This window comes from Dama dama, chromosome 5 (assembly GCF_033118175.1).
Source record: "Dama dama isolate Ldn47 chromosome 5, ASM3311817v1, whole genome shotgun sequence".
Classification (NCBI taxonomy): domain Eukaryota; kingdom Metazoa; phylum Chordata; class Mammalia; order Artiodactyla; family Cervidae; genus Dama; species Dama dama.
This window is the reverse complement of record NC_083685.1, coordinates 68012761-68040629: the sequence shown is the minus strand read 5'-3', so window position 1 is coordinate 68040629 and position 27869 is coordinate 68012761. Positions and strand designations below refer to the sequence as shown.

General features: G+C 35.3%; 1 protein-coding gene across 1 annotated transcript in view; it reads left to right on the top strand.

The window, feature by feature from the left end:
- Window positions 1-27869, top strand: part of TLL1 (tolloid like 1) — a 288550-nt gene that overhangs the window by 211372 nt on the left and 49309 nt on the right. The window contains exons 10-14 of the mRNA XM_061140921.1: window positions 9150-9252; window positions 12517-12633; window positions 13807-13952; window positions 25168-25363; window positions 27124-27249. Coding sequence (XP_060996904.1) covers window positions 9150-9252; window positions 12517-12633; window positions 13807-13952; window positions 25168-25363; window positions 27124-27249 — 688 coding nt within the window. The remainder of the gene's footprint in view (window positions 1-9149; window positions 9253-12516; window positions 12634-13806; window positions 13953-25167; window positions 25364-27123; window positions 27250-27869) is intronic.

Genomic DNA, 27869 nt, shown 5'->3' with positions numbered 1-27869 from the left:
CAAAAGCTTTTAAGTTTGCTTAGGTTTCATTTGTTTATTTTTGTTTTTATTCCAGTTACTCTAGGAGGTGGGTCAGAGAGGATCTTGCTGTGATTTATGTCATAGAGTGTTCTGCCTATATTTTCCTCTAAGAATTTTATACTTTCTGGTCTTTTAAATATTTAGCCCAGTTTGAGTATATCTTTGTGAAAGGTGTTAGAAAATGTTCTAATTTCATTCTTTTACATGTTGCTATACAGTTTTCCCAGCACCACTTATTGCAGAGGTTATCTTTGTCCCATTGTATATTTTTGCTACCTTTTTCAAAAATAATGTACCTATATGTGTGTGGGTTTATCTCTGAGCTTTCTATCCTGTTCATTGGTATTTATTTCTGGGATTTTTTTTCCAGTACCATACTGTCTTGATGACTGTAGCTTTGTTATATTGTCTGAAGTCAAGAAAGTTGATTCCTCTAGCTAAATTCTTCTTTCTCAAGATTGCTTTGACTATTCGGGGTCTTTTGTGTTTCCATACAAATTGTGATTTTTTTTGTCCTAGTTCTGTGAAAAATGCCATTGATAATTTGATAGGGATTGCTTTGAATCTGTAGATTGCATTTGGTAGCATTTTTACAGTATTGATACTTCCAACCCAGGAATATGGAATATCTCTCCATCTGTTTGTGTCATCTTTGGTTTAGTTCATCAGTGTCTTATAGTTTTCTGTATACAGTTTTAAAATATCTAATTTTTAAATTATATATATTAGAGACAAAATTGTAGAAGAGTATTACTGACACAATGCTTATTTCTCCCTGTTGGGTTTATAGATAGGTTTTTATTTCTTCTTCTTTTCATTTCTGCAATAAATACATATTATTATATCCACGGGAAATATTTTTATATAAGAATTTTGTTACACAACAATGTGAATAATGTACTTAATGCCACAGAACTGTATACTTAAATGAGTTAAAATGCTAAGTTTTATGTTTATTTTCCATAGTTTAATAAGATTGTTGATGTACATGTATTTCTTGCTAAGACTGAGCCTCCTGAGGTAAGATGTGTGTGTGTGCATACTCAGTCATGTCTGACTGAGTAGCCTACTAGGCTCCTCTGTCCATGGAATTTCCCAGCCAAGAATACTGGAGTGGGTTGCCATTTCCTCCTCCAGGGAATCTTTCTGACCCAGGGATCTACCCACATCTCCTGTACTGGCAGGCAGATTCTTTACCACTAGTGCCACCGGGATAGCCCCTGAGAAGTTCCTATCCAATCCCAGGCTGTCCTTGATGCTGTACAGCAAATACTGGAGGTAGTTCAGAATGTGCCTCTGGGAGCATAGTTATACTGAGCTGACAGAAGCACACACCATTGGTTCTTTCATCCCTTAGAACTGATTGTTTCCTTTCAACAAGGGCATATTGCTTTTGTCTTAACTAGAGTTAATTTTTTTTTCTTTCCCTGTGTAGCCCATTTAAAAACTATCATTTGACTTATTTTGCAGAACTTTCTCTTTACAGAATCTGATGATTTACACATATGTGGTCAATTTGCAATAGAAATTTTATATTGCCAAAGGCTAATGCTTAAATTTAGCAATTACTATATATAGAAAAAATATTTGATTTTATCAAAATAAATACAATTAACTTGTGAAAGAAATCTTTGCCATCAAGAATCTTACAAACATAGAGCAAGAAAAAGGCCTAGTAACTTAATAGGCAAACTAAAATCTAACTGAGGAAAGCAAGACTCAACTTGTCATGGATTTGCAGAGATAGAACTTAGATCTTGTTGGGAGATCCAGACATGACTGAAGAGAGGACATTATTTAATTCAGAGTTTGAGAGATTTGAAGAGTTTCCAGAAATAGGAAAGTGGGGAAGCAGAATCCCAAGTAGAATCATGTATACCTTGAATAAAGGAATACTGAAATCAGGGTACTTTGTCAGGACCCAGTAGCAAGAGTCAAGGGTCAGTGGAATGGAGATTCTATGAGATAGTGAAAGTGAGGTAGCAAAGGTAGATTATGACCTAGAATCTTTGAGCCCAGGCTTAGAAATTTGTAAGGATGGATGTAAATGCCAATGCCAGCACCATGATGGGAACTCAACTTTACTAGGATTAAAATGATCATAGAGTGCAGGATGAATTGCAAAAGAGCACAGCTGAAAAACAAAGCATATCTTATGAAGCTGTTGATTAATTCAGAGAAGCTTGGAGAGCACTGATAGTGATAAAGAAGTGGGAGAATATTTTCAAGTGCACTGCAGAGTGTCTATAGATACTGGCAACAGATGAGATACAGGGATGGAGTGGGGATTAAGGAAAGTCAGGTATAATAAATGGTCTGATGAACAGCTGGTGATGACAAATCAAAATGTCAAAATATATATACTATCATATACATTTAAGCAAAAAATTATTTTCATAGCCTAATCCAGTTCCCAGTTTTTACCTATCATATAATGAATCCCTGATGGAATTAGCATCTTCCTGAATTATACAACTAGTCTGTTGTAAAACAGGAGCTTAAACCAAGGCCTCAAGTTCTCCTATCTGTTCTTCTTTAGATTTTAGATTAAGAATCCCTTACTTTAACATGTAGAGTTTCCTGCGAAACTTTAAAATTAACATTTTTATGTCTTCCAGAATAATTGTATTAGGTAAATTGGATTAATATTTTTATTTATTTCCTAACTGTTTCCTAATTTTGTATTTATTTACTGTTTGGTTAAATTCTGGGAATTGGTGATGGACAGAGAGGCCTGGTGTGCTGCAGTCCATGGGGTCACAAAGAGTTGGACATAGGACTGAGCGACTGAACTGAACTGAACTGTTTAGGATTTATATTGTGAGAGATGCTCAAATATGTACCATGAAAATAATAATATGTGAGAATCTTAACAATGTATTTAGATTACCTTAGTGTTTTTCTACACATTATTTAATTAAATTTTTCTGATTTAATTCTGCTCAGATCAGTCTTATATGATGATCTCCATTTTATAGCAAGAATTCATTCAAACTCAGAAAGTTTAAGTAAACCAGCAAAAAGAGAACCTAGAATTTGAACCTCAGCTTTATGAATCCCAGTTGCAAACAACTTTTAGTGTAAAAATAAGTGCAAATTTTCCCTTTAGCATGATACAGTTCAGCTCTGAACAAAACCTTAATTATCAATTATTTCAGGATTTGGCTAATCTTTCTAGAGAGTACATACAGTCAAAAATGATATTTTTGCTTTTGCCAGCTATACAGTTTGTTGAAATACTTAATTCTACTATTATATAAAAGCAGTCATAGAGAATGTGTAAAGGAATGTGTACAACAAAACTTTCTTTACAAAAACTGGCTGCAAGCTGGATTTGGCCCATGGGTATAGTTTACTGGTTTTGCCCTTTGTCTCACATCTGAGAAGAAAACAGTTATCTCCCTAGACAGTTTATTAGACTTGTCCAAGCTGCTTTTGGATGGAGCCCAGAAATCAATTTTATTTTACTGCTTTGATTCTAATGTTTCTTTCTAAAGAACTATTTAATAATAGTCTAATTGACAAGATTTCTATAGTGCCGAAGATGGGGAGCATCCTCAGCACTATAAAGTATATATCTTTTTTTTGACTGATCTTTTTATGGTGCTTATGAAATTGGTTTAGGTAGTCGATAATATCTTAATTGTGCTGACAACAGTTCACTGATTATCTTTCTCTAGAGACTTTCAGACATCTGGTCCCTTGACTGTTGATCTGCCTTTCTTCAAGACAGTTCACTCTCTAGGACTGTAAAACAAAGTCTTAATAAGCAAACTCCACAGCAGTTGAATCCATTTAACTTTGTAGAATAGCAACTAAGACTCCAAATAGATCACAGGAAATCTTAGAATTGTCCCCTGTATTTCCCTCAATCCCATGTTCCATGGGACCTATGATTAATTATAAATTGATAAATGGTAACTAGATACTTTACATAAGAAACAAAACATATATGTAATTGTGCTAGGTAGTTTTTATTTCATCATTGTTTGAAAAAAATGGAGCATATTTATATAAAAATAAAATAGCATAATATAAAACATTCAAATATTTTTCAAGTGTTTTTGATTTGTAATTCAAGTATGGCTTCCGCTAGTAACCATAGTCAAAGGCCAGTGTTTTACTTCTGCATCAGAACCCTAGATTTGATTTTAGAAAACTTGCCATTATTACATTTTCTGCTTCTAAAGAACTCTGTGTTTTACATTTAAGTAGGCCAGTTTTGTTTCTTCACAGTACTTCGAGTTTAATATAGAAGATCAAAAACAAGATAGGAAACTGTTCTGTTTAGAGTTAGTCCCCCTTCCGACTGTGTGTGTGTGTGTGTGTTGCAGGCTTCAAAAATTAACTATCATAAGCAACCCAACCACACTGTTTCAATTTTGAGTAAATTCTGATCATACACATCTCTCCAATTTAGCTGATTTTTTCCTCACCAAGGAGGAAGTTGAAACTCTTTGCATGCCATTATAAAACTCTCCTTTATAGCCCAGAGGGAAGCCACAAATGAACCTTGAGGTCTACCATTTGTATCTGTATTCTAGTTTTCCATCTCTGCTATAATGAACAAGTTCTCATTCGTTATAGTTGAAACCTGCTCCTTGTTATAGGGAGAATACAAATGCAGAATGAAACTTCATATCAGAAAGTGGTATTATTCCACATTTGTAGCAAACTTAAATACAAAGTTCAGGGGGAAAACCATAAATTATTTTCCAGTTAAACTCTAAGAATAACCTAATGTTGAATTAGTATTCAGAGTTGGAAGAGCAAACATATTACAACCATATTTCAGGAAAATAGTTCAGAAAATATGCATTTTATTAATCAGTTCTTGAGGATTATTGAAAAAAAGTCTTTTGTCCTTTGATATTTAGGAAATTCTTGTAAATATTCTTCTAGAATATTTAGAATGATAACATCAGATGGAAAAAAACAAAGGAAAAAGAAAAACTGTAACTAAAACAGAAACAAATAAATGAAAAGTTTTATTAAACCAAACCAAATTATGCCATGCCTACTCTGGTACATTTAAATAGCATTATATCTCTATTTTCACATCCTTGGTAGATTTTGCAACTGGTAATCAGGAAAGTACATGTACAAAAAACTGATAAATGTTTAATTTAACGGTAAAATGTTAATACCACTGTAAGGTGCAATTGATTTTCATTATAGTTAGACAAATTCTTACTTTCTACCACTGTGAAATGATTATTTATATTGGCAATTAAAACCAACTGTGACATACAATTTCATCAATAATCTTTGAGGTGCTGAGATATAAAATCTCTCTCCCTTTAGTTGCTAAGTCGTGTCCGACTCTTGCAACCCCATGGACTGTAGCCTGCCAGGCTCCTCTGTCCATGGGATTCTCCAGGCAACAATACTGTAATGGATTGCCGTTTCCTTCTCCAAAGATATAAAATGCCATGAAAAATATTTATGTTTATGTTCTTTCTTCATTCTCAGTTCAATTCAGTTGCTCAGTCATGTCTGACTCTTTGTGACCCCATGGACTGCAGCACATTAGGCTTCCCTGTCCATCACCAACTTCCAGAGCTTGCTCAAAATCATGTCCATCAAGTCGGTGATGCCATCCAACTTTCTAACTTTCTATTGTCCCCTTCACCTCCTGCCTTCAATCTTTCCAAGCATCAGTTCAGTCAGTTCAGTTCAGTTCAGTTCAGCCACTCAGTCATGTCTGACTCTTTGCAACCCCATGGACTGCAGCATGCCATGCCTCCCTGTCTATAACCAACTCCCAGAGCTTGCTCAAACTCACGTCCCTCAAGTCAGTGATGCCATCCAACCATCTCATCCTCCATTGTCACCTCCCCCTCCTGCCTTCAATCTTTCCCAGCATCAGGGTCTTTTCCAAAGAGTCAGTTCTTCACATCAGGTGGCCAAAGTATGGGAATTTCAGCTTCAGCATCAGTCCTTCCAATGAATATTCAGGACTGATTTCCTGTAGGACTGACTGGTATGATCTCCTTGCAGTCCAAGGAACTCTCAAGAGTCTTCCCCAACACCACAGTTCAAAAGCATCAATTCTTCAGCACTCAGCTTTCTTTATAGTCCAACTCTCATATCCATACATAAGTACGGGAAAAACCATAGCATTGACTAGACAGACCTTTGTTGGCAAAGTAATGTCTCTGCTTTTTAATATGCTGTCTAGGTTAGTAATAGCTTTTCTTCCAAGCGCAACGCATCTTTTCACTTCATGGCTGCAGTTACCATCTGCAGTGATTTTGGAGCCCCCCAAAATAATGTCTGTCACTGTTTCCATTGTTTCCCTATCTATTTGCCATGAAGTGATGGGACCAGATGCCATGATCTTAGTTTTCTGAATGTTGAGTTTTCAGCCTACTTTCTCTCTCCCATCTTTCACTTTCATCGAGGCTTTTTAGTTCCTCTTCACTTCTGCCATAAAGGTGGTGTCATTTGCGTATCTGAGGTTACTGGTATTTCTCCCAGCAATCTTGATTCCAGCTTGTGCTTCATCCAGCCCAGCATTTTGCATGATGTACTCTGCATACAAGTTAAATACGCAGGTGAAAATATACTGCCTTGACGTACTCCTTTTCCTATTTGGAACCAGTCTGTTGTTTCATGTCCAGTTCTAATTGTTGCTTCTTAACCTGAATACAGATTTCTCAGGAGGTAGGTAAGGTGGTCTGGTACTCCCATCACTTTAAGAATTTTCCACAGTTTGTTGTGATCCACACAGTCAAAGGCTTTGACGTAGTCGATAAAACAGAAGTAGATATTTTTCTGGAACTCTGTTGCTTTTTCGATGATCCAACAGATGCTGGCAATTTGATTTTTGGTTCCTCTGCCTTTTCTAAATCCATCTTGAACATCTAGAAGTTCATTGTTCACATACTGTTGAAGCCTGGTTTGGATAATTTTGAGCATTACTTTGCTAGCATGTGAGATGGGTGAAATTGTGTGGTAGTTTGAACATTTTTGGCATTGCCTTTCTTTGGGATTGGAATGAAAATTGACCTTTTCCATTCCTGTGGCCATTGCTGAGTTTTCCTAATTTACTGGCATATTGAGTGCAGCACTTTCACAGCATCATCTTTTAGGATTTGAAATAGCTCAACTGGAATTCCATCACCTCCACTAGCTTTGTTCGTAGTGATGTTTCATGAGGCCTACTTGACTTCACATTCTAGGATGTCTGACTCTAGGTGAGTGATCACACCATCCTGATTATCTGGGTCATGAAGATCTTTTTTGTACAATTCTTCTGTGTCTTCTTACCACCTTTTCTTAATATCTTCTGCTTCTGTTAGGTCCATACATTTTCTGTCCTTTATTGTGCCCATCTTTTAATGAAACATTCCTTTTCTTGAAGAGATCTCTAATTTTCTTGAAGAGATCTCTAGTCTTTCCCAGTCTATTGTTTAACTCTATTTCTTTTGATTGATCAGTGAGGAAGGCTTTTTTATCTCTCCTTGTTCTTCTTTGGAATTCTGCATTCAAATGGATATATATTTCCTTTTCTCCTTTGCCTTTAGTTTCTCTTTTCTCAGCTATTTATCAGGCCTCCTCATGTAAGTAGTAAGGTTTTCCCTACTTTCTTTAATTTAATTACAAGACCAGGAGCTGACTGTGGCTCAGATCATGAACTCCTTATTGCAAAATTCAGACTTAAATTGAAGAAAGTATGGAAAACCACTACACCATTCAAGTATGACCTTAATTAAAGCCCAGGATCAGGGTCTTTTTTAATGAGTGAGTCCTTCGAATGAATATTAGGACTGATCTCCTTTAGCATTGACTGGTTGGATTCCCTTGCAGTCCAAGAGACTCTCAAAAGTCTTCTCCAACACCACGGTTCAAAAGCATCAATTCTTTGGCTCTCAACTTTCTTTATGGTCCAACTCTCACATTCATACCTGACTACTGGAAAAACCATAGCTTTGACTAGATGGACCTTTGACAGCTAGTTAATGTCTGTTTTCTTAATATGCTGTCTAGGTTTGTCATACCTTTTCTTCCAAGGAGCAAATGTCTTTCAATTTCATGGCTGCAGTCACCATCTGCAGTGATTTTGGAGGCCAAGAAAATAAAGTCTCTCACTGTTTCCATCTTCATTATAGGAAGAAGTAAATTAGTTGGGGATTGCTTGAAACAGTTCGTACTTACCTTTCTGTTAAATAGTGTGCTCAAAAAGAAGCACTTTTATATTAGAAGTATTTCAAACATTCATAATTTTTTACTTTTAGCCAAAGTCCATTTTGATTTCTAGAGTAAAAAACACATTCACTATACACCATAAGCGTCTTAGATATTATTAGCAGAATAGACTTAGAATGAGTTTTTCAATGAAAAAAGTATTGTTCAAGTAAATTTTACCTCATCAGATATATGCATTTCTTATGTTAGTTTTCCTCTACTTTTTGGTGTAATCAACTGAAAAAACTGTTAATTATCTGAAAAGTAAAGTCTTTTTATAAAGCAGTAAGAAAACTATCTTTCCTTGAGTTATCCTTGAATTATCTTGAAAAGTAACATTTCAAAGCAAAGTACAAAATAAAATGTCATGTACAAGGTCTTCTAACTTAAAAGGTCTTTGAATATATATTCTTGAATTTAGAGAAGCATAGTGACATCTGTCTTTGATTATAGTTATATGGAGAAATTTTAATTCTAAAGCTGTATTTAAAACATTTCAAGTACACAATGATATTATATTCCTGGAATATGGCACATGGTGGTTATTTTAACATAATTGTAGATGTCTGAAATAAATTATTAAAAGACAGTCATAACAAAATCAGAACTTTTCATAGTCATGTTTATCTAAGAAAATTCAAAATAAAATGTTTGAATAAAGATTTCTCATCTCACAATTGTTCAATTAACTTTACAGAAGCTTTGGTTTAATTGCTGAAATGTTTATTTCTTGGCATTGTGCTTCTCAATTGTTAGACATTAAATTGGGAAAATGGGTTGGGTTTTTTTTTATGTTTTATTAAAGAAAAAGTATTAGATACTAATATAGGAAGAAAAAAAGAATTTGCTATTAGTCTGTTTTCACAGTAGATCTGGGTTCCTAGCCATATGAAATTATAATCATTTTTAATCTGTGTATTCTTTTTTCCATTTTGCAGATTGTTTTAAATTTTACTACAATGGACCTATACAAAAGTAGTTTGTGCTGGTATGATTATATTGAAGTAAGAGATGGGTACTGGAGGAAGTCGCCTCTCCTTGGTAAGAGTTTTTTGTTTTTTTTTTTTTTTTGCTTTTTACATGTCTATATATAGTCCGTCTTATCCAGAGACAATTCTTTCAAGAGTCACCTAGGGTTTAAGGTACATGAGACCAGTATTTTAATTTTTATTATACTTTTTTAAATCATAGCAAAAATACTTACATATAGACAACAGATTAATTCAAACCAGCTTCAATTATGAGATGGTGCTTGGATCTGAACATGACAATTTAGAATAGCTTATAGTGAATACTCATCACATATTCTATATTTTTAATTTTAAAATCAAAGTTCTAATGGATAAACCAGATAAATTGTGTGTTTGTGTGTATATGTGTATATGTGTATATGTTTTGTTTTTCTTTCTTTGCTAAGGCAGTAGAGCATGGGGTGTTAGGTACACATTCAGCTGTTGGCTTCCTGCACCAAAAATATTGGTTCTTACTGTAGACATCAGTTTTGCCTCTCACATTTTTGTGGCTTAGAAGGTGTGTATGTAGTTTGTGTCATAAATTGTAGCTCAAATTCAGTGCATATCAAAGTATCCTACCAACCTTTAACCACAGACCACACATTAACTTACATGAGGCAGTTTCTTTGCCCTCTGTTTCAGTTTAAGGTGAGAACTGCTGTGAGCATGTGTCTACTCTATTGATTTTTTTTTTTTTTTTAAATTGTAACTTTCTCTTCTATTTTTAGAAGTGACTTTGCTCAGTTGTTTTTAGCCTACAGATCTTTTCTTCTTAACATCTAAAACCTGCTGAATGGACACATTTGTATTAAAAGTGACAGTAACCTTAGTAAATTCAAGAGATCTGTAGAAATGCTTAAAACTGAGGAAACATAAAGATTTTAACTAATTTAATGTCAGGTTGAGGAAAACACTGTCTTGAACAATTAGTTTCTTAGCCTTGTAGTTGCTGTTGCTCTTCAGTTGCAAAGTCCTCTCTGACTCTCTGATCCCACTGCCAGGCTCCTCTGTCCATGGGATTTCCGGGGCAAGAATACTGGAGTGGGTTACCATTTCCTTCTGCAGGAGATCTTCCCAATCCAGGGATTGAACTCGTGTCACCTGCATGGGCAAAAGTGGATTCTTTACCACTGCGCCACCTGGGAAGCCCCAGTTTCTTAGCCTAGATGAAGCTGTTTATAATATGTTGATATGTATGTGTGTTCCTAATAAAACATTTTATTAAATTCATATTGAAAAATCAAATCTAAAGCTGAATACTGAGAACAGTTTTTTACAGCACCATCAGCATTACATACTGCAGGGTATAATAGCCTAACACACTGGTTCAGTCTGACCACAGTGTTCATATGGAAAGCTTTCCCCACTGTTTCTCTGAGACCTTGCTCCTCAGAGTGTAGCCATCACACTGGCAGCCCCAGAGTCACTTGGGTGTTAGAAAGATAGAAATGCAGGTTCTACTCCATACCTCCTGAAACAGACTGCATTTAACAGACACCCTGGCAATTCATGTGAATTACAGCTTTTTCTCTTTTAGTCAGGTTGCTATCTTCCAGCTTCCTTTATTCAGAATTGAAATAAAATTGAAGTACAGTTGATTTACAGTATTGTATTAGTTTCACGTGTATAGCAAAGTGATTCATACCTATATATGTATATATATATACACTAAGTTGCTTCAGTCATGTCTGACTCTTTGTGACCCCACAGACTGTAGCCCACCAGGTTCCTCTGTCCGTTGGATTTTCCAGGCAAGAATACTGGAGTGGGTTGCCATTTCCTCCTCCAGGGGATCTTCCCGACCCAGGGATCAAACCCACATCTCCTGAAGTTCCTGTATTGGAGGCAGACTCTTTACCACTGAGCCACCAGGGAATGCAAAGCCAATATCTATCTATCTATCTACACACACACATATATTCTTTTTACAGGTTATGTTCCATTATGAGTTATTGCAAAGTATTGAATATAGTTCCCTGTGCTATATAGTAAATCTTTGTTTGTCTATTTTATATTATAATAGTGTGTATCTGTTAACCTCATGGGCTTCCCCAGTGGCTCAGTGGTAAAAAACCTGCCTGCAATGCAGGAGTCACAGGAGACATGGGTTCGATCCCTGGATGAGAAAGATACCCTGGAGGAGGGCATGGCAACCCACTCCAGTATTCTCACCTGGAGAATTTCCATGATCAGAGGAGCCTGGCAGGCTATAGTCCATATGGTCACAAAGAGAGAGACACAACTGAAGAAATTTAGCATGCACCCACATCTGTTAATCTCATACTCCTAATTTATCCTTCTCCCCCTCCCTTTCCTACACATTACAGTATTAGAGACATTGCTCTCTTTTACATGGCCCTAAGTTTTTAATACATGCCCCTAATACCATTTAGGAAGACATTTTTTTTTTCACCTGTTAGCTGTTAGTATAAATGTGTTTTGACTTTTTTCATTTACTAAAACTATGTATGAAATCATTAGCAAGGGTACACAAAAATGAATGACAATGTATTATTATTTGTAGAATTATTTCATGTGTATTATCATATTTAACTTTTTAACCATCAAAATGAAATCTTTGAGCACAAGAGCAAACATACGGTAAGCAATGAATATTTGCAGAGGGTAGAGGGAGGGAAGAAGGAATGACAGTTATTATTATATTCATTCAGTATTATGCTTGCCTGTGGGTACACAATCAGAAAAATATCAAAACTCATACTCAAGTCTTCTAATACTGTTTGCCATTCTACTACACTACATGCTATAGCTTTATAGATGAGATGGGATGTATGTAGTAACATAAGATCCATAGGCAGCCCATAGGTTTCTATGATAAATTGCCACTGAACTTGGCTAAACAAAGAACTACACTTGAGCTGTCACTTCCCAACTAATGACCAGACTGACAATTAAAGTAGTTTTTCAGATCACTTGAGGTTTTTCTCTTCTCTGTGGAATAACATTCCCTACCTTGATGTATCATGTGTCCTTTTACAAATAGATGTTTTGAGCTAGCTGTTTCCTAATTCTACAGATAGTGGTAGTGGTATCAATCATTTAATCTAAGGGTGATATGTTCCAATATTCTATAAATAAATAAGAAGAGATAGTTTTACTTATATACTTTTATTAAGTAAATATTAAGGATTAATAGCTATGGCTGTAGTTACTAAGCATGGTGATAGGAACCAAATCTGGTTTTATGTATGTAATTTGTAGCTAGTAGGAAAACCAGTTAGAATATAAAGTCATATTCAGAAGTCTCTCTTTATTCTTTTATCTCTTTTAGGTAGATTCTGTGGGGACAAATTGCCTGAAGTTCTTACCTCTACAGAAAGCAGAATATGGATTGAGTTTCGCAGCAGCAGCAATTGGGTAGGAAAGGGCTTTGCAGCAGTCTATGAAGGCAAGTCACTTTGAGTTTAGAGATGGCTTTTCCTTAGACCTCTTTAAAAAAATGTACTTTCAATTTCATTTGAATAGTATTGTAATTGTATTTTAATTATGCAATTTTTAATTATTTAACTTTCTAAATTGCATTATGATGTCCATGGGATGATTTTAATAGAAATAGTAAATTTAATTGAAAAAATAACCTGTTTTCTGGTACCAGTAATGTGGTAATATATAAATGTTCTCATCAGGGATGTGTGGGGAAAAATAACTCATTAGAGATGTGTGGAAAACAGCAATCAAATGGCACAGGATTCTTAAACTTTGATTGTTTTTTCAGAATAATATTAAAATATTATGAAGAAATTGCCAGTTCTCTTTGTACTGAGTTTGTCTGTATTTTCTACCTGTATTGCGGAAGTATCCTGTTAAAGGAAACTGCACAGAAAATAATTGGGCACATTTCTGGAGATTGCTTTGTCTACATGAGAGAGTCAGCATTCAAGAAGAATTTACCAGCTGCTTTGTTCTATATGTCTTTAAAAGAGTAAACTGGCATTGTGCTTCCTGGCTTTAAAAACAGTTTCCTTCTTGATCATGGGTGGAGATGACCCTTTTTGCTCCTGCCTCCGACAGCACAGAAATTTAGGCAGTTTACAAGACAGACAGTTTGTGCTTCTTTTAGACTTTTAAGAGGACAGGAGCTGTGGCCTGGGTAGAGCAACAGATGTTGCACGTGCGGCCTGCTCACACCAGGGGCCCAGGGAGCTCTGTGGCGCTTCTCTCCTGAAGAGCTCTTCCACTGACTGAGGTCAAAGCCCCAAAGCAGCAGTTCAGGGGATCACAGAGCGAACTCACATGGAATAAATTTTAAAATCTCAGACGGTTTTTAAAGTCTAACAAAGAGGCTTGTTTTTGTAAAGGTGTGAAAAAAGTAAAGTGGTTAAGAAGTCTCATATTCCTTTGCTGACTGTCATCTAATATTTATAGCTAAGTGGCTAATTTTTTTTTTTTTTAATCAATGAAATACTTGGTTGATAAAAATATTGGCAACCAGCCAACCTTGATTTTTACAACCTGGTCTTTATATGTTCAGCTACAGGCACTGAATTAAAATGCTGTCTTAGAAGAAAATGGAAATGAAATGGCATGTCTAGGTTTATTTATTTATTTTTGCTTTCCTCAGCTATCTGTGGAGGTGAGATACATAAAAATGAAGGACAGATTCAGTCTCCTAATTATCCTGATGACTACAGGCCAATGAAAGAATGTGTGTGGAAAATAGCAGTGTCAGAAGACTGCTACGTCGGCCTGATCTTTCAGGCCTTTGAGGTAAAGTCCTTGAGGCAGCCTTTGTGGGGCACATCCTCCCTAAATGACACTGCATTTAAGTAAGCGAGAACTGTGGAATCAGTGAAGAAGCAAAAGATTGCCTATAAAATGCAACATCAAGAGCGAGAGAACTTTTTTTTTCCTTTGTTCCTCTCATTGCAGACATTTTCAAGAAGATTAAAGTGAGCTTATATTATCTGTGCTTTTTGAATTAAAAATGTTTGGAGTACTGACAATAGTTACTTTTGAAAAATGACCAGGCTTGTTTCACAAGAATGCTTGAAGAGTCCATAAAAAAAAAAAAAAAAAACTTTTAGTTTTCCTCTAAACTAAGAGGCCAAAGGTAGCTCATCTTTTTTGTTGTCTTTAGGGGGAAAATCCATTTTTCACCTTTTTTATTATTATGTAGAAAATTGTTTATATCAAAAACAGGAATTTAAATATTCTTAGGAGATTTTGACTTTATCAAAAATATTTAGTGGGAAAGAGAGCAGCACCAAAATTGCATTATTAGATGAGGACAGAATAAACCAAAGGCCAGTCAGAATCCTGGAGCAAAATCTGCATCCAAAACTACTGTGCTAGCTAATGAGTCATTTTTGTGTGACGGTGAGAACTGAGTAAGGGGTGAGAAGCTGAGAGACATGAGAATTTGTTTGGAACTCCTGAGCATGCTTAAATTATAGAATCAGGCTAGAAATTGAGAGCCCAAAGCAGAGTAGGTAGGAATGATGAGGTGTTGGCAGTAGGTCCAGGAAGAGATCAAGATGCCGTTATTGGAGATTATTTCTTTACTGATTAGAGGTTCTACTTACTGTCTGAGTGATCAGAAGTCTGCCGAGAACCCCACTTACTGTCAAGATATACTTGCCACTGAATTGGTGATGTGAGGTGTCTCAGTCCCCAAAGCAGGAACCCCAGGGGAATACAGGGTTTACTCGAAAACCCAGAGAATGTCTTTCCCTCACCTGTAATCTCTGTAACATATGTTTTGGTTCTTCTCTACCCCTTTGCTTGTACCTTTAATTTTTAGCATATTTCTTTTTAATCATGAAAAAATTCTCTTTTCTCCTGTGATCAAGATGTTTATGCCTCTGACCACTTTGCATTTTTGGAAGCCTTGGTTCTGAGATTATTTGATTCACATTTAAATTTTAAATTTTTATTGGATTGAAGACATTATTGAAATAGATTACTTTGTTGTAAAGAGTAATAAAATTGTTGAGGATTCACCCACTTTTTAGAGCAAAACAACTGGTTCACTGAAAAATTATCTAATGACCCCATTAGATATGACCCCTATTTTGTGCTATTGAAAACATTGAGAACTGTCTTCCAATAATACTTCAGTGTTTTATAAAATTCTATTACAAAAGTGATGTTAGCAAATACATTCATTTGATGCATCTAAAAACTGAGACGCAGAAATTGCTGGCTTAGCTGGTTTGCAATTTTGGGGTTTTCTGTTTCTTTTTTTGTTTGTTTCGATATATCAATGTAGTAAGAGTGGCATTCTCCAAAAATAGGATAATGTATGGACAAATAGGAAATATTTATACCCCAGGCACTTAGAACCATGCTTGACACAGGGTAGTCATTTAATAAACCCTTGTTCATTAAGTGGATGAATAAGTTGTTACTACGTTTTGAAGCTGAAGTAAGGTCATGTCATATAATAGCTTGTTTGATAGTATCTTTTATTTGTTATCTCCAGTTCCCTGTCCTTTCTTCATTTTTCTTTATTTCCTTATGTTTGTTCCTCCTTTATTTATACACTGGGCATAATTGATTGTCTAGTAGGTCTCTTATCTTTGAGTAACACCATCTTTGGTTGTTTAGTCTTACTCACACCAACGCAATCATCTTCAGTCTTCCCTATTTCAATATTTAACGTTTGAGCATGTCACTATTCCGCTGTTGTCGTTTACTCACCAAGTCACGTTCAACCCTTTTGCAACCCCATGGACTCCTCTGTCCCTGGGATTGCCTAGACAAGAACACTGGAGTGGATTGCCATTTCCTTCTCCAGGGGATCTTTCTCACCTAGGGATCAACCCTGCATTTCCTTGATTGCAGGTAGATTCTTTACCACTGAGTCACTGAGGATTCCCCATGTCACTATTTACTCAAGGAATATTTCTAATTCCACTTTTTCTCTTAAACCCCAAGGCCAATTCATCAGCATATTCCATTTTCTTTGTATTCAAGACATCCTATATGCATGATCACTTCACATTTACTTTTTTGCCACCACTGCTCTGATCACTGCCGCTTGTTCTTCACATCTCTACTTTTGCCTTACATATCCTGATACCCACACAACAGCCAGGATGATACTGTCACAATATGAGTTATATCAAGCACTACTCTGCTTAAAGTTGTATCAAACACTACTGTCCATATGCCTCATGGAGAAAATCTTTGTGTTAGACTTTTAAGGCATGTGTTATAGCACTGTTGGTCCTGGGTTCAGTGTTAATGAATTGGAATATCTGTGAAAGTGACTTTAAACAGAAACACACATAAAGCAAGGCTAAATAATTTGTTTACAAAAATTTTGTGACCAGAACCTCTCAAGGACCTAACCCTGTATTTCCCCAGGAGCTCTGAATCAATACTCGCTAACTCAGTGTTTTCAGTGACTTAGCTGAGCTTAACTACGGTGAACACTGAGAACTGACTGTATATATTTTTAATTTGGTCTAATGGTCATTAGATGGTTTGTTTCAGTTAGTAAGTTATCTGTTTAAATTGATTTATTTTGTTTATACATTTATAAACAAATGTATATTTGTTTATTTATATATTATATATGTTTATTTGTATATTTATATATTTTCAATATGCAGTTTATACATTTTATATTGAAAATGTATAATTTTAAAATGGTCTTTACTGTTTCTTAGTGTTTCGCATCTTTTTCTAACAAAACCATTTTTATTTACTGATATCAGTCTTTGATTTTTTTGAAACACTTTCTATTTTTGTAACTTTTTTATTCCCTGTGTTACTCTCTCCCCTTTCAGATAAAAGGGCCCTTAAGATAAGCTAGTTCTGTTGCAATCTACTATAAAGAACTTTCTGGCTGTTCATTATTTATGCCTTTCTGTGAATTTATGTCATGAATATTCACCTCTTCTAATGCTACTTAGATTTTAATTGTAAGTACAGAAAGAAATCTGAACAAGTGCTTTTGTTAATGAATTTCAGGTATGTTTGAGCAGGAAAGGATGCTATATGGGTGGTAATAAGAGTCCTAATATATCTGCAATCATACCCTTTGGGACAATTTTCTTCTCTAGCAGTTACTAATACATTGATCCTAAGACCAGTACTAAAATGAATTTGTACATGAATGTAAATAGTGTCTAAAATCATTTTGAAGAACATGTCTTCTTTTCAACAGTAGTGTTGGTAAAGCAGGCTCGATACTACTGCTTCACCAGGGCACTTTCAGGATGCAGAAATACATAAGAGAAAAAGTTGGGGAGACAACTTCAAAGAAATGTCAATAAAGCAGAAAGTAAATGAAACAAATCCAGAGGTTATTTATGCTTAATTAAAATCCCTACATACATTTATTTACGTGGGATTACACTTGCAGCACTTGTCAGGTTTCTATACATTCTGATTTGGTTCTACCTTGCTTCTGAAAACCATAGTGTGTAATAGTTTTCCTCATTCTTACTAGCAACTTTCTAAACCACATACAAAAGGTTTTTTGTTTTTGTTTTTTTTAATCTTGGCACAGTTGACCTGAACAACACAGGTCTGAACTACAGTTATCAACTTATATGCAGTTTGTGTTTGATTAGACGTCAAACATGTAAAGTCAAAAAACTAGGATTTAAATGGCTAATACCTCCAAACTGCCTCAGCCTCTTTCTCTGCAGTGAGTCATTTATCAGTTCTTTTATTTCTGAGGCAGAGATTGCCGTTCCAGTTTTTCAACTGCACTAGGTTGACACCCCTAACTCCTACATTGTTCAAGGGTCAACTGTACTTTATGAATTACCCAGTTAAGAGCAATCCTTTAATTCCTTTAAATATTTTATATTAGTTTAAATTAAGTAGGCTCATCTTTGTGAGTGAAGTTGGAAGCCAAGACAAGGAGATCTTAATTAATTAACATTTTAATGCTTGCCCTGAACTATTTCTTTGGCTATTTGGCTACTAATATATTAAAGTATTGGTAAAAGTGAAAGTCTCTCAGTCATGTCTGACTGTTTGCAACCCTATGGCCTAGACAGTCCCTGGAATTCTCCAGGCCAGAATACTGGAGTAGATAATAGCCTTCCCTAACCAATGTTTCAGTTAATAATTATAAAAGAGAATTAAGTACCTCTCCATAATTTTATTGAATACTTTAGACTATCAGTCTACTCTGAAAGATTAGATTAAATAAACCTGCCCAAGGTCACACAATTCTTAATTGGTAGCACCGTGATTAATAGTGCAGTTCCATGGCCTGGCACTCACACACCCATTTGGTCTTGCTAGCAAAATGAAGCATATATATTCTCTCATGGCATTAAATTCTTTCCCTTCATAACTATTGTCATTTGTACATTTGTATTTTTTAATCAATAAATGTCTATCAGTCAGGTGCATGTCTGTTTATTCATCACTGTTTATATACTATCAAGTGTGTATTTATTATCTGGCCATTATAGGTTTTCAATGAATCTTTGCTAAATTTATGAGTGAGTTAAAAATTATTGTGTCATGAGGAAAAGAAATCAAATGGCAGCACTGAAAAACCTGAATCATGTGAAATTAAACCTAACCACACCTTATAGTTTTGATTTCCACATAGTTGATCATGTTTGTTTTTTCTCCACTATAGTATCAAAATTGTCTACTTAAAAATATGCACAGTGTGACAGTTGTGCGTTAGTTTTATTTGGGGCAAAATGAGGACTGCAGACTGTGAGAGAGACTGTTCCAAAGAGGCAAGGGGGAAAGGTCAGCATAGATGTTATTTTGGTGAAGGGAGAATGCATGCAATCAAGCACACAATTATCCAGAAGGTTTCTACTAGTCTCGAGAAGCTTTTGCTAGTCAGGAGCAATAGTCATCACCATGAAGGATTTTAGTGCCTTTCTAGATATGGGGAGATATAAGAATTGGGCTTGTAAAATCAATTCCTGAAAACATCTAACTATTTGAAGATCTGTCTTTGCTAGTTCTCCACCATCCTACCCCCACCTCAAGCACAGAGTAACTCGTTTCTACTCTCCACCCTGAACTCCTTTCAGGGAGTGTTGAAAATAAGAAGCTGCAGCAGCATATGATTTAATCCTTGTACAGGTAGATGACAAGTGCCAATGGCAAGTGACAACTTTTAGTTGACAATATACATTAAGTACTAATAGTACTTAATTAGTACTTCCCTGGTAGGGGCTTCCCTGGTAGGGGCTTCCCTGGTGGCTCCGATGGTAAAGTGTCTGCCTACAATGTGGGACACCCAGGTTCGATCCCTGGGTCGGGAAGATCCCCTGAAGAAGGAAATGGCAACCCACTCCAGTACTCTTGCCTGGAAAATCCCATGGACTGAGAATCCTGGTAGGCTATAGTTCATGGGGTCGCAAAGGGTCGACATGACTAAGCGACTTTACATCACTTCACTTCAGTACTTAATAGTACAAATAGTAATAATAAGGGATTCCCTGATGGTTCAGGCAGTAAAGAATCTGCCTGCAATGCAGGGGACCCAGGTTCAATCCTTCAGTGTTGGTCAGGAAGATCCCTTGGAGAAGTACTAATAAAAATAATATTAATTAATAAAATATTAAACACGAGAGTATATTTTAAAATAACCATCCTATTAAACATTTTTCCTTTTTATTTAAAGTTCCTTTTGTTATAGCTTTATCATGACTTTACTATATTTTTTGCATTATTAAAATTAATTTATTTTTAATAACACATGCTAATCTTGACTGTTTTTGTTAGTCATACTTTTCTTTAAAATCTTCCCCTAAAGCAACATTAATGACTTAAAATTGTTCCAAGTGTATACAATTTTAAGTTAGATTAACTATAAAAGTTTAACCATTTATGTAGTGATACTATTCATTATATTTTGAAATTATGTCCTACCATTCACTGAAGACTTATTATGGTAAAATAGACGTATGTATGACACAGTAGTGTTAAGTACATTCACATTGTGTAATCAACCTCTAGAACTCTTTTCCTGCTTCAAAACTGCAGCTGTTTACCCAGCAAACAGCAATTCTCCATCCATGCTCCCCCTAGCCCTGGGCAATCACTGTTGCTTTATGTCTCTGTGAATTTCACTATTCGTGTAAGTGAAATCATACAATATTTGAATTTTGTGTGACTTTTTAAATTTCATTAACTATAATATCCTCAAGTTTCATCTATGCTATAGCACATGAAAGGATTTCCTTCCTTTTTAAGGCTAATATCCCATTGTATGTATAGTCCACAGTTTGCTTTTCCATTCATCCTCTGATGGATATTTGGATTGTGTTCACCCCTTGGCTATTATGGATAATGCTGCTATGAACATGGATGCACAAATATCTCTCCAAGACTATTCTTTCAATTTTCCAGATGTATACCTGAAAGTGGAATTGATGAATCACATGGTAATTTTATTTTCAATTTTTTAAGGAATATGGGAAAAATTTCACTAAAACTATTCCCTAGAAAATTTGGACTTTCAAAGGTTTTTACAAATAACTAGATATTGCAGTAGATGTTTTTGGAATGTCAAATTTATTTGGAAGTTTGATTATAAAATGAGCAAAGTGGGCGAATGACCCTGAAGCCCGAGCCTGATATCTTGCTCCAGGGTTAGCATCCCTTCAGTCTCAGAGCTCCCCCGCATCACTGATCACAAAACTCTGTGCTGGCTGGCGGTGTTAGAATGAGAAGCTGGCTACTTTAAATTATATTTAATTGATTTTCAGTTTAGTTCAGTCGCTCAGTCGTGTCTAACTCTTTGCAAACCCATGAATCGCAGCACGCCAGCCCTCCTTGTCCATCACCAACTCCCAGAGTTTATTCAAACTCATGCCCGAGTCAGTGATGCCATCCAGTGATCTCATCCTCTGTCATCCCCTTCTCCTCCTGCCCCCAATCCCTCCCAGCATCAGGGTCTTTTCCAATGAGTCAACTCTTTGCATGAGGTGTCCAAAGTATTGGAGTTTCAGCTTCAGCATCAGTCCTTTCAATGAAAGATCTTGCTAAATAAAAGGACTTAGCTTTTCGATGCTTCTTCTCTAACATACCAGTAAAGACATGGACCCTCCACTTAGTAATGAAATGTAATATCCATCTCTTCTGCCTAAGCTTTGCACTGTTCTTCCTTCTTTGTGTATTTGGATCTATTTCCAGTACCATTTATATGTCAGTTTCCTAAAAAAATCTTCAGAGCTTAATATCACTTTTATTGTTTTATATATATACATATATTTATTGTGTTACTGTTTACTTTAAGATAAACTTGCCACACTCCTATATGGTTTGTGCTCTGACTACATTAAAGTCTATAATAGGTCAGTATCATCATTGCATTTGCTACATGTGTAATTGTGCATGACATTGCATTCAGATTCCAGATCTGTGAACTATGTCCATGCTTCAAAGCAAAAAGAAACTTTTTCTTTTTTTGTCTTTATGAATTATTGACTTTGGTGTTCTTTTTCCCACTATACCTAATATAATGTAACATCAATGAACTTATCTGCTTTTTAGCTTTAAACATATCTATTTCTATCTATTCTCTATACTGGAGAAGGAAATGGCAACCTGCTCCAGTATTCTTGCCTGGAGAACCCCATGGACAGAGGAGTCTGGAGGGCCACAGTACACGGGGTGACAAGAGTCAGGACACAATTTGCTGACTAAACTACCACCATAATTCTCTAAAGCTGTGATACAAATAACATAAATAAAATAACTCAAATCCTCATTTGTGCTCACCATCATTACTGCTTTGCAGATGTAGTTAAAGAGATATTGATTATAATTAACACCAATAGAATAGATTTATTGTGCTGATATTGCATTAGGATTAATGTAATTAACCTAGAAAAATACGTAAACAAAAATCATGGAGGTCACAGTTGAGCTATCTGCTTCAATAACTGTGGCATTGGCTATGTGAGACTATAGTTTATATTTCTATTGTTTTACCCAAGATACCAGGTGCATGATACTTAATATGTAAGTAACATGTAATTCATAAATAAGTACTGGTAGAATCAATCCTAAAATTGATCGTTTTCATGCATTTTACCCGTGAGATATTTACTTTGTGAATCATATAAAAATGGATTTCTCTGGTGGCTCAGATGGTAGAGTCTGCCTGCAATGCAGGAGACCTGGGTTCGATCCTGGGTTGGGGAGATCCCCTGGATTAGGAAATGGCAACTCACTCCAGTATTCTTGCCTGGAAAATTCCATGGATGGAGGAGCCTGGTAGGCTCAATCCATGGGATCGCAAAGAGTCAGACACGACTGAGCAACTTCACATCATATAAAATATTTAAAATTTTTGCTAAGTATAACTAGTGAATATGCTACAAATTTAGAGACCTTTTGTGTAACTGTTAAAGGGACAAAATGAATTTTATATACAGGGAAATATTCATTATCCTATTTCTTTTTAATCATTGGTGAAGTGTAACTTGTTTTCAGTATTGTCTATCTCATTTTCTTCATACTGTAATTAAATATCCAAACATTTTTAAATTAGCCTAATTTTTTTTTTTTTTACCTCTGGTAGGACTTCTAATATGAAACAATGTGTTTTTTTTTCTATTAATTGACTTTCTATGGCAGGCAGCTTCTTTCTTCACTGTGTTCTCACTCCCTTTCCTCTTCTGATATAAACTTTTCCTCCATTTCCAAAATGATTCATGAGTTGCAAGCAGTTCATTCTGTGTCCTCAAGTGGGGAAAGATAGGTTGGTTTGCTGAGACCTTTGGTTATTTTCCCTACAGTTTTGTTATTGCTCAGTTTCACTTATTCTTTTAACAAGCTATATACCTTGAGAGTTTCCAATATTATTTTATATGTCCCCTTAGCCAAAGAATAGCCTTTGACCATCTGGAAGTGTCCTCATATTTATAGAGAATTCTGATTTTGAAGAGAGTGTGTTAAAGACTGAGAGAAGATATGTCATGCCTGGTCAGATAGCCTTGTCACCTCTGGTGACTAATTCACTTCTCCTGCAACTGCTAGCTCTCCCTCACCTTCCTATTTAATAGCTTCTGTCCCAAAAGTATACTTTAAAAGTGAGACATTTTTAATGTTAAATATTTTCCAATTCTTTCCCATAATTCCACACACAAAGAGGGTACATTTTTAGGAAAAAATCTGTAAGTATGAATCCTAGTGAGCTCCTCCTGATAGTATAATTTAAAATCACAACTTTCACTCACCCCACCCCCACTTTTCAGGCTTCCTATCTTCTTTCACTTTGTGTTTTTCTATAAAATATATTACTTTCTAATACTTTATGATTATGATTTACCTTGTTTATTGTTCCTTTGCTCTCTACCCACCAGGATAATTTGCAGGAGTGCAAGGCTCTGTTACTTTGACAAATGATGCTCTCTAAGCAGTGAGAAGTGTATCACACACACTATGCGTACCGAGTGAGGAGTGCCCAGTGCAGAGCCAGGCGTTGCGCATTTAATGGGGAAATGAATGATCCCGATTTATGATTGGGAAAAGGGAAGCAGCAAATGCAGTACTTAGTTCTAACCAAATCTGCTTCAAAATATGTTTTTTTCTGTTTGTCTTCATGCTGTCGAATGTGAAGACAATCGTGTATATCATGTATATCATTAACATGCATTAACTATCATTGTTAATGTGTTGACAAATCAGGAAATTACTTCTTCAACCAACTCTACCACCAGTTTCATGCATACAGATTGTAGTTCATGGAATGAACGTGTTCCCTGATGTTTGTTTTGTGATAGAATTCCATAAATTAGTGAAATATATGTTGAATGATGGTTGAAAAGATGTGATGCTTTTCATGGTTTATTAATCATAGATGACTGTGCTTTCCAGCTTAGTTGGCGCTACTAAGATTTTAGGGTTAGTCATTTTCTATGAAAAATGTAGAAGCAAGAATTTATTTAGAAATTGTCTTATAATTTATTAAACAATTTGTAGACTTCTTCAGTAGTTTAGAGCTAAAACAAAGGCTCACAAACGTCACTCCTTTATAAAGGCCAGTGCTGCTCTGTTGGTGGTGCTGCTGTTTAGTCACTAAGTTGTGTCTGACTCTTTGCGACCCCATGGTCTGCAGTCCACCAGGCTCCTCTGTTCATGGTATTTCCCAGGCGAGAATACTGGAGTGGGTTGCCATTTCCTTCTCCTGGGGATCTTCCGTACCTATTAACTGAACCTGCATCTTCTGCTTGACCAGGCAGATTCTTTAACACTGAGCCACCTGGGAAGCTCCTTATAGGCCAATAGTCTGAGCTAATATTTGCATTTAGTTGTTTAGGAAAGAGATTATCCAGGATGCACAGCCTGCAAGGAAAGGTTTGGGGTGAAAGGGCTCATTACCAAGCCCTGTGACTCTTGAGAGGGCAGCTAGTGCTAGTCCCATAGTGGAGTCATCTCGCTCACAGCTATGCTAACTATGCATAGAGGATTTCATAGACTAAGAAGAATTGTAATCTCATATTATCAGATGTTCCTTCAGAAAGATATGTATAACCTGAAACTATGCAACATTTGTCAATAAAATAAAATTCAGCCTATTGATAAAATAATGGTTTTGTTGATCAGCTATGAGCAATTATTATAATTATTGCTTATGTTTCAGAACAAATTATGCATTGCTTATACGATATCTAGCCCAGCTTTCTAATGATAATTTTAAATCTGGAATTTTTAAAATTCTGTTTTCCAAAGGGTTACTACTTGTATTTTTATTCCATTTTAAAAGGCAGCTAACTTCTATGATCTTAATGGATGTGGATGTACTTTTTCATAGATATTTTCTCTCTCTGTCTTTACCAGATTAATACACCCTTTATTCATGGACAGTGTGATATTACCATGCACCATTCATCAGAAATTCTCTCTTTTGTATAAATAATTTTTTATATGGCCATGTTAGTTAGTACCATGGTACTGAGAACACATAATGCTCTTTTTTATAGAAATTGTTTTGTCTATTAATGAGATAGATCACATATTTTTACTATTACAGATTGAAAGACATGACAGTTGCGCCTATGACTACCTAGAAGTTCGAGATGGAACCAATGAAAGTAGTCCTTTGATAGGACGTTTTTGTGGTTACGATAAGCCTGAAGATATCAGATCTACCTCCAATACCTTGTGGATGAAGTTTGTTTCTGATGGAACTGTGAACAAGGCAGGGTTTGCTGCCAATTTTTTTAAAGGTAATTTGGAATCATTTAAAATGTAAGCTTCTCTTTGTCAAGGATAAATGTAGTATTATGTAGTAAATGTATTTAGCTTTGAGGCAGGGAAGAAATAGAGTAATGTAATATTGAAGTATGCAGTCTTCATAAAGATATCAAAAATTTTAATGGTTTTTGATGGAGAAGTTTACTGGTAAAAAAAAAAAAAAAGAAAACTAAAATCTGGAGATTTGTAGCACAGGATAGGAAATCCATTAAATTTTCTATTGTCTGTTTTTTAGGAAACAGTCAAAATAGCAAAATCCAGAAAGTGATATTCAGATAAGAGGAAATATTTGCAATGTAATCAGCAATGAGTTTATAACCAGAAGGGGATTACTGACATATATTTCATCAATTTATTTCCAGGTGGCAGCACTTTTACACTATCCCTTAGAGAGTAGCATTCTACCACATTACAAATAATGTATGGCCTCCTTAGTAGAATATTCTGATCCCTTAAAAGACAAAGAATTATTACTGATTATCTTTAATATTGAATTGTATAATCATATTTTATTTTAATGTCCCAAGCATGATGTATATTTGTAGGGTAAAAAGAAAGCTGTTTCAGTGTAAATAATGGCATCAGATTTGCTTCTTGAAAATTCAGAGACATTTAGGTTAACTGTGTTATTGTAGAATAAAATTCTTTTAATAGAGAAAATAAATTTCCTCTGTGATACGTTTTAAAGAATAAGTGATGAATTCAGTTGTGTATGTCAAAGTGTGAAGAATATCTAGACATTTTTTGTTATTCAAAGAGCAAATTGATTTCCTCTGGGTATTAGTCACCATTTGAGTTGAAAGGCAGAGAACCTTGGCACTTAGGGTATACATATTCAAAGTATTCATTAAAATATTCATTTACATACTTTAAATCTTCTCCACATGTTATACTTTATAGTAGAAGAAACATATTATAAGTCTATGTGATATAAAATACTATATAAAATACTATGTGATGTTTGTATTTGGTTATCAAAATGAACAATATTGGGTGATATGCAGTTTCTCCAGAGAATATTTTTTACTGTTTTCTGAGTAGGTTATTCCTAAAGAGTGAGATTATGGAATACCTTGTCATACATACATGTTTTTTTAGAATAATATATATGTTTCACATGCCCATTTTGTATATATTTTTTATGTTACCACATATAATTAAAATTATGTTTATAAAATATAGAATTATGTATTTTCTGAATCAAAATCTCTATATAAAAAATACTGAATGTTTTAAATTTAAAGAGGTCTAGAAATTTTCTTATTTTTTTTCTTTTTAATTTTTTGCCATCATAATTATTTATTAATAATGTTATTTCTTTTTTTGTTTGTTTGTTTCTTTTCTTTTTTCTATGTTATTTCTTTAAAAGCACTTTTCAGGCTACTTAGCAAACTATACTATGAAATGAACAGATGAATTCATGTTCTTTCAGTAATCTCTACATCTTAGTAATCTCCTTTAACTTTAAATTCAGAAAAAAACACATGCCATGTCTGAGGTAAGGTGATCATCAGTTGGCCCAGTCCTTCTGATTCTCACACAATTTTTAGATTGCAGTGACATGGATTCTTATATGTCATCCATCAAGGGTTTACAAATTTTTCCTGTTATTTTGTTGAAGAAATCAATTGTTTCAGTTTCATTCAAAACTACTAAACATCACATTTTCAAAAAATTTTGCATATTAGTATATAAAAACAAAATAGTTCTCTAATTGTTGCCACTTTTGTAGAGGAAGATGAGTGTGCCAAGCCTGACCGTGGCGGCTGTGAACAGCACTGTCTGAACACACTGGGCAGCTACCAGTGCTCCTGTGAGCCCGGCTATGAGCTGGGACCTGACAGAAGGACCTGCGAAGGTGGGGCTGGATTTGCACATGGTGTTCCCTGCCTGAAACCCTACCCATGCCTTTCTTTCATGCAATCTCATTGTCTTTCTCTCTTTCTGCCTCCCTCTTAAGCAAGAATAAAATAGACACAGTTACAAAGAAAATAAAATATCTTTAAAACAGAGGATATTGCGTACAAGATAAAAAGAAAGTTATGTTGTTATTTCTGTGTGACTCCTAACATAAATATTTTTACACTTTAGAAATTTACCAATATGGTAAACCTGGAAGTACAGGTAGCTTTAAAAATATATATAAATATGATAATATTAGCTAACATACATACACAGATATACATATATAAACATATACACACAAAGGCAATTAAAGAAACCAATTACTTTAGCTAACTCTTGACTCCTTAGGAATTAATTAGGAACTGTGTATAATACATTCCTTTCACTGATGGTAGTGGTTTAGTCGCTATGTCGTGTCTGACTCTTGCAATCCCATGGACTGTAGCCTGCCAGGCTCCTCTGTCCATGGGATTCTCCAAGTGAGAACACTGGATTGGGTTGCCATTTCCTTCTTCAGGGGATCTTCCCAACCCAGGAATCGAAATCAGGTCTCCTGCATTGCAGGCAGATTCT